This window comes from Idiotropiscis lumnitzeri, chromosome 6, assembly GCF_059441095.1.
Source record: "Idiotropiscis lumnitzeri isolate Australia: NSW breed Sydney's pygmy pipehorse chromosome 6, RoL_Ilum_1.0, whole genome shotgun sequence".
Taxonomy (NCBI): Eukaryota; Metazoa; Chordata; class Actinopteri; order Syngnathiformes; family Syngnathidae; genus Idiotropiscis; species Idiotropiscis lumnitzeri.
Window position 1 is genome coordinate 22,354,894 of NC_142396.1, and position 8,176 is coordinate 22,363,069.

The following is an 8,176-nucleotide window of genomic DNA, read 5'->3' on the forward strand; positions in this document are numbered from 1 at the left end:
ACCTCCGCAGGGTGGCCAAAGTTGGCGCCCAAGTAAAGGTTCTTCCCGTAATCTCGCTTTTTCCAAGTTGTGTCCATCCGAACCTGTATCCTTAGTGTCCACCCCTGAAACCTTCCCTTCAGACTCGTACTTGGGTCCACGGTTGGGCATTTACACATGGCCTCCGCAGGGGGGCCAACGGAGGCGCCCAAGTAAACACTCTGGTTCCTCCCCTAATCCCATGTTTTCCAAATTGCGTCATTCCAAACCCGTACCCAAGTCACTTCACTCCCAGCCTTTCTCGTTACCTCGTCCAGTGCGTACTTCTTCACATACTCCCGTTTGCCTCGTTTCTTTCAATTTGCCTTCCTTAGACCCATTATTCACAGCCCCTCGTGTCTCTTTTAATTCCGAACCTCTATCAGGCTGATGAGGCAGGACCTCACATCGGCATCTTGGCAGCAGGAGGCTCCTCGGCTTCACCAGAATGAAACCCTGCTCCAGCGGCGCAAGCCCTGCAGCCGCACTCTGACTCTGCTCTGGTGGCGCAAGCCCTGCGGCTGTCCTCAGACTCTGCTCTGGCAACGTAAGCCTTCCGGCCACCCTCCAAACTTCCTCCGGCAACGCAAGCTCTGCGGCCGCTTTCCAGCCTTCTTCCGGCGGCGGAAGCTCTGCATCCACCCTGCAACCTTCCTCCGGCAGTGCAAGCTATGTGGCCGCCCGCCGACCTTCCTCCGATGGCACAAGCTCTGCAGCCGCTTTCAAACCTTCCTCCGGCGGCACAAATTCTGCTCTCTTGTTGTTGTGTTTGCCTCTTTTTGCCCAGACAAAACATGGAAACATGTAATGGTTTGTGTAGTGACAGTTTCAGAAAATTGTGCTTGTCTTTTGATGTGACTTGATGAAGATAAGATCACTTTTAAAGACCAGTTTATGCAAAACTACAGGTGATTTCAAAAGTCACACACTATGTGAACGACCACCAATATGTACAAGCCAGTATTTTAATACCTGAACAAATCAAGAAAAAAATATTTATAATTATTATAAGAATAATATTTGAGACAGATACATGTTCAGAGGTGGGCATTTCACTAAATTTTGCTGGTCTGACATTTGTCATCCGTCCGTGTGTTTGTCAGTCCGTCAGTTAGACAGTGAAAAGTCTGTCGGTCTGTCTGTCATTCGGATGCCTACCTCTGTCAATTTCAGCACAATTACTAAAGTGGCATGGAAGCTGGATCTACAAGAACATATATGATAAGAATGTGATGTTATACTGACGTGTTATGTGATGAATTGATCCAGTAATGGGACAAAGGGTTGTTCATGTCTTGGTTGTTAATCTCTGATATTGTATCATCCCACAAGCAGTTCTCTTTGGAAAACAGGAAGCTGAGGAACTAGGAATGACATGCAGAAGAGACACATACAAATATAGTAGAAGACTAGTGTGCTACATTTCAGAAATGAAATGATAAAAATGAATGAAACTGTATTAGTAATTTCCTTGAACATGTCACAGAATACTGTACCTCACTGACTGTGAACTCGGGGTCATTGGTTTTTCTCATGGTGTCATCAATGAAAGTGGTCATCAACTCTCTAACTTTGTTGAGATCACTAGCCCATGACTCCTTCGGGAATAGAAAGCAACACAGACATAATGTATTTCATTTCATCTACGTCATCTCGTACCTACAACTTAATTTAAGTAGTAAAAATGAAGGCACATATTTATTTATTTTTATCAATTACTACAGGCAGAATTACAATCTTTTTTATCCTTCCATCCATCCTTATTCATCTACTTTTCGATTCATGGGTCGATTCAATCTGTCCTGGATGTTCCAAAGGGGCTCCTCCCAGTAGGACGTCGCCATAAAGCCATCGAGCTCCACCTCCAGGCCTGTCTTTTGAGGGCAGGCCGGCGACTCAAGTCTGGGACAAGTAAACTGTCGTTTATATTTCTCATCATAGAGGTTCTGAGTTGAGCTTTGTCTGGTCCCTCACCATGGACCTGTGAACCTACCAGGGGGATAAAACCTCAACCGACTGATCTACTAGGATTAGTTGGACACACAAACCCCTCAAGGTAACAGCTAATAGAGGGGATCATTAGTTGAAATTAAATTCTAATGAAGCAGAAAGAATGGCAGCACGGTGGACGACTGGTTAGCACGATGGCCTCACAGTGCAGCGGTCGTAGGTTTGATTCTGGCTTCAGCCTCCCTAGTGTAGTTTGCATGTTCGCCCCGTGCCTGCGTGGGTTTCCTCCGGGTACTCCGGTTTCCTCCCACATTCCAAAAACATGCCAGAGCCACCTCATCTGGCTCCTCTCTACGTGGAGGAGCAGCGGCTCAACACTGAGTCCCTCCTGGATGACCGAGCTTCTCACCCTATCTCTAAGGGAGAGCCCAGACACCCTGCGGAGGAAACTCATTTCGGCCGCTTGTATCCGAGATCTTGTTCTTTCGGTCGCGACCCACAGCTCGTGACCATAGGTGGGGGTAGGAACGTAGATCGACCGGTAAATCGAGAGCTTCGCCTTTGGGCTCAGCTCCCTCTTCACCACGACAGACCGATACAGCGTTCGCATCACAGCGGAGGCTGCACCGATCCGCCTGTCGATCTCTCGCTCCATCCTCCCCTCACTCGTAAACAAGACCCCAAGATACTTAAACTCCTCCACTTGGGGCAGGATCTCCTCCCCGACCTGGAGAGGGCACTCCACCCTTTTCCGACTGAGAACCATGGTCTCAGATTTGGAGGTGCTGATCTTCATCCCATCCGCTTCATACTCGGCTGCGAACCGCTCCAGTGAGAGTTGGAGATCACGGCCTGAGGAAGCCAACAGTACCACGTCATCTGCGAAAAGCAGAGATGAAATACTGAGGTCACCAAACCGGATCCCCCCATCGCCTCGACTGCGCCTAGAAATTCTGTCCATAAAAGTTATGAACAGAATCGTTGACAAAGGGCAGCCTTGGCGGAGTCCAACCCTCACTGGAAACAAATCCGACTTACAATGCGGACCAAACTCTGACATCGGTGGTACAGGGATCCAACTGCCCGTATCAAGGGGCTCGGTACCCCGTACTCCCGGAGCACGCTCCACAGAACTCCCCGTGGGACACGGTCGAACGCCTTCTCCAAGTCCACAAAACACATGTAGACTGGTTGGGTGAACTCCCATGCACCCTCAAGGACCCTGTAGAGAGTGTAGAGCTGGTCCACTGTTCCACGGCCAGGACGAAAACCGCACTGCTCCTCTTGGATCTGAAATTCAACCTCCCGACGGACCCTCCTCTCCAGTACCCCTGAGTAGACCTTACCAGGGGGGCTGAGGAGTGTGATTCCTCTATAATTGGAACACACCCTCCGGTCCCCCTTCTTAAAAAGGGGGACCGCCACCCCGGTCTGCCAATCCAGAGGCACTGTCCCCGATGTCCACGCAATGTTGTAGAGGCGTGTCAACCATGACAGTCCCACAACATCCAGAGCCCGAAGGAACTCCGGGCGGATCTCATCCACCCCCGGGGCCTTGCCACCGAGGAGCTTGTTAACCACCTCGGTTACTTCAGCCCCTGAGATAGGTGAGTCCACCACGGAGTCTTCAGGCTCTGCTTCCTCAATGAAAGGCGTGTCGGTAGAATTGAGGAGGTATTCGAAGTATTCTCCCCACCCACTCACAACGTCTCGAGTCGAGGTCAGCAGCACCCCATCCACACTATAAATAGTGTTAATGGTGCACTGCTTCCCTCTCCTGAGACGATGGATGGTGGACCAGAATTTCTTCGAAGCCGTCTGGAAGTCGTTTTCCAAGGCCTCACCGAACTCCTCCCACGCCCGAGTTTTTGCTTCGGCAACCACAGAAGCCGTATTCCGCTTGGCCAGTCGGTACCTGTCAGCTGCCTCCGGAGTCCCACAGGCCAGAAAGGCCCGAAAGGACTCTTTCTTCAGCCTGACAGCCTCCCTTACCGCCGGTGTCCACCAGCGGGTTCGGGGGTTGCCGCCACAACAGGCACCGACCACCTTGCGTCCACAGCTTCGATCGGCTGCCTCAACAATGGAGGCACGAAACATGGTCCACTCAGACTCAATGTCCCCCGCCTCCCCCGGTACGTGGGCAAAGTTCTGCCGGAGGTGGGAGTTGAAACTCTTTCTGACAGGGGATTCTGCCAAGCGTTCCTAGCAGACCCTCACAATACGTTTGGGTCTGCCGGGTCGGACCGGCATCTTCCCCCACCATCGGAGCCAACTCACCACCAGGTGGTGATCAGTTGACAGCTCCGCCCCTCTCTTCACCTGAGTGTCCAAAACATGCGGCCGCAAATCCGATGACACAACTACAAAGTCGATCATCGAACTGCGGTCTAGGGTGTCCTGGTGCCAAGTGCACATATGGACACCCTGATGTTTGAACATGGTGTTCGTTATCGACAATCCATGACGAGCACAGAAGTCTAGTAACAGAACACCGCTCTGGTTCAGATTGGGGGGGCCATTCCTCCCAATCATGCCCTTCCAGCTCTCACTGTCATTACCCACGTGAGCATTGAAGTCCCCCAGCAGAACGAGGGAGTCTCCAGGGGGAACGCTCTCCAGCACACCCTCCAAAGACTCCAAAAAGGGTGGGTACTCTGAACTGCTGTTTGGTGCAAAAGCACAAACAACAGTCAGCACCCGTCCCCCCACCTAGAGGCGGAGGGAGGCTACCCTCTCGTCTACCGGGGTGAACCCCAGTGTACAGGCGCTAAGCCGGGGGGCAATAAGTATGCCCACACCTACTCGGCGTCTCTCACCTTGGGCAACTCCAGAGTGGAAGAGAGTCCAACCTCTCTCAACAGGACTGGTACCAGGGCCTAAGCTGTGTGTGGAGGTGAGCCCGACTATATCTAGTCGGAATTTCTCTGCCTCGCACACCAGCGCAGGCTCCTTCCCCGCCAGAGAGGTGACATTCCATGTCCCAAGAGCTAGTTTCTGTAGCCGGGGATCAGAGCGCCAAGGTCCCTGCCTCTTGCCGCTGCCCGACTCACATTGCACCGAACCCCGTTGGCCCCTCCCATTGGTGGTTAGCCCATGTGAAGGGGGACCCACGTTGCCTCTTCGGGCTGAGCCCGGCCGAGCCCCATGGGTGCAGGCCCGGCCACCAGCCGCTCGCCGACGAGCCCCACCTCCAGGCTTGGCTCCAGAGGGGGGCCCCGGTGACCTGCATCCGGGCAAGGGAAATCGTGGTCCATATATTGTGGTCATGATTGGGGTTCTTGTGAGTCATGCTTTGTCTGGACCCTCACCTAGGACCTGTTTGCCATGGGTGACCCTACCAGGGGCAAAAAAGCCCCCGACAACTTAGCTCCTAGGATCATTGGGACACGCAAACCCCTCCACCACGATAAGGTGACAGCTCATGGAGGGGTGATGAAGCAGAAAGATCTTACTGCGCCCCAACCGGAGAACCTGGACAGCTAAAGCGACAGAGGATCAGACATGAGTGTCCATGTAGGACTGTATATTGCCAGAAACGTACTAAGCTTCCAATAGGATTGCCCTGAAGTCAAGTCTACACGGCACACAAACCGTTTTGGTGATGTATAAGTGGTTCAAATAATGGATGGATGGATGGAATTGTTGGTCCGAGTGTGAATGATTGTTTGTCTAAGAGTGCTCTGCCATTGGCTGGAAACCAATTTAAGGTGTACCCCGCCTAACAGATGTGGGCATTCCGTCAGATTGACAGACCGGTTTATCAGTTCGTCAATGACGAACGCCCGTTTTACTGATGGTCAAAAGGAAACGAAAAACACTAAGCAAGGACAGAAGTGGATTTTCGTGTGTCAGTGTAGTCGTCACTAACTGGGTCAAGTACAAAAGGACCTCTAAGTCGCATTGAAGGCTCGCACACTGATTGCATTGTCATCCATCACGCTGTTAATGTCTCTCCTCTGCCCCCTTTCTCGAAGGAAGAACATGAAACCCGATGGTAAGAGTGATATCTAAATTATGGGAAGACTTGAAGACGGGATTGGCATTTTTATAGCACAATAGACTGGTCAACAAGTCTGAAATGAACAGCGTACGGCATGCGTGATGTCACAGGGATCACGTGAAGCGGTACAAAATGTCCAATATGTCTGCCTACAGGGTATGTCATTGTGTTTATACTTATTTGGCTTAAACCTTTTTTAATAGTGAATCAAATGCCATTGGTGAATGCTGAAAATTTAATTTTAACCATTCTGTGCCTTTAACGGTTAGCGTATACTGCACTTGTCACCATGGAAATAAACAAACCACAACTCAACGGTAGTCATATAATTAACAGGGACCAAGCCTTATATAACTTATATTAGTAAGATACATAAACATTAATACCAATGTAAAGCTACCTCATATAGGACCCGAGACGAGCTCAAATGAACCAAGTGTGCATCTTAGAGCCAAGTCCGTGTAGCAAGCATAAACTCAACAGAGTCTTCTTTCCACGCTGATTTTAACAAGCCCGTTCCCTTGGCCGCGGTTTCGATAGACGATGGGTAGGTACAGTGGCAATCTCGTTCATTCATGCACGTCGCTGGTTAGATGACGAGGCATTTGGTTACCATTTGAGCAAATTTCAGTTTGAAATGCTCACGCACTTCCACCATTTATGTCTTTTTTGATGGATTTTTTTTTTCCCGCTCCGTCAACTCTGTGGTGCATTTTGATGCACTGAATAAATTTGCTGTGTGCTGAGGGGATGAAAACAGTGCTTGATTGCACATGTGCAGCTAAGAGAGAGCATTGACAAATTGTCTTCTACACCGAACCAAAGTCACACTACCATATCAACCACATACTTTAATGCCCCTTATTGGTGAAATTAAAAAGGAGCTTGCTCAATAAGAACAGAAATGAAAATATCTGCTGGAATATTAACTAATTTTAGCCTCACATACCTTCTGCTGGTAGATTAGAAATCGTTGGAAGTCATGAAGCAAAACTACTGAGGCATCAGGTTTATCTGTATTACTGAACAACAGAAGAGAGTGCACAGAGTCAAGCAGTTTTGTGTTAGCTAGTTAGTCAGGGGTCACCAACCTTTTTTAAACTGAGAGCGACTTTTTGGAAACTTAATTCGAAAGTTGACCAGGAAGACGCGCTCTCACACTGAAATAATGAATTTGCTCTTATTACCAGAGGTAGGCATTCCGTCAGACTAAATGAATGGTCCATCAGTCCATCACTGACCGATGCCCGTTTTGCTAACAACAGACAGGAAACAATCAGAAGAAAAGACCGACTAAGCACTGACGGAAGGGGGTTTCGTCTGTCAGTGGAATCGTCACTAACCTGGTCAAGTACAGACGGACCGCTCAGTCCGTCACAGATGATGTCCATTTTTCTGACAACGAACAGAAACACACCCAGCTTGTATCGCATGTGTCTGTTTAGAGGGTGGGGGTGCGGGTTTCTTAGGGAGGACTATATATGTGTGAGAGTGAGTGCTCCAGTTTTCAATAGGATTTCTGAGGAGAATGTGAAGGCCTGTTGTGATTGCTTAAGGTGGTGGAACCAGAAGAGGTCACTTCACTTTGCGATGAAACAAAAAGGAGAGAGGGAAGAGGTAGAACATTTATAAATAGCAGTTGGAATGTGCTTCTTGGATTGGAATTTATTTAGCCTTGGCCAAAATGCGGAGTTTGATTCTGCTATAAGTAAGCCATACTAAACTTTTTAAATTACTAACTAGCACTAACTGTAGTGCTCGTCACTGCTGTTTACATCCCTCCTGCTGCTAACACTAGCACGGCACTCTCGCTACCCGCGTGCGTCATTGATAAACAACAGCAGACCCACCCTGATGACGTTCACTTAGTAGCGGGAGACTTTAATAATTTAAAGACTGTACTCCCAAAGTTCCACCAGCATGTCAAGTGCCCAACAAGGGGAGACAACACTCTTGACCATGTGTACTCAAACATCAAGCACGGATACAGAGCCTTCCCACTCGTCCCCCTCGGCCAGTCAGACCACCTGTCCTTGCTGCTCACACCTGCGTACACCCCTCTCAGACGCAGATTCAGGCCCACCACAAAGACTGTGAAAACCTGGCGTGAGACCGCCATGAGTGAATTACAGGACTGCTTTCAAGACACCAACTGGGACCTCTTTGATCATCAGGACCTTGATGTTCACACACTATGTGTACTGGACT

The 8,176-nt window shown here is 49.6% G+C and overlaps 1 protein-coding gene across 3 annotated transcripts in view; it reads right to left on the bottom strand.

Annotated features, from left to right (window-relative positions):
- Positions 1-8,176, bottom strand: part of LOC148335907 (1-phosphatidylinositol 4,5-bisphosphate phosphodiesterase gamma-2-like) — a 67,975-nt gene that overhangs the window by 35,690 nt on the left and 24,109 nt on the right. For all 3 annotated transcript variants that reach the window (XM_088298428.1, XM_088298429.1, XM_088298430.1), the window contains exons 9-11: positions 6,918-6,990; positions 1,515-1,616; positions 1,264-1,382 (exon numbers count right to left, since the gene is read on the bottom strand). In XM_088298428.1, coding sequence (XP_088154554.1) covers positions 1,264-1,382; positions 1,515-1,616; positions 6,918-6,990 — 294 coding nt within the window. The remainder of the gene's footprint in view (positions 1-1,263; positions 1,383-1,514; positions 1,617-6,917; positions 6,991-8,176) is intronic.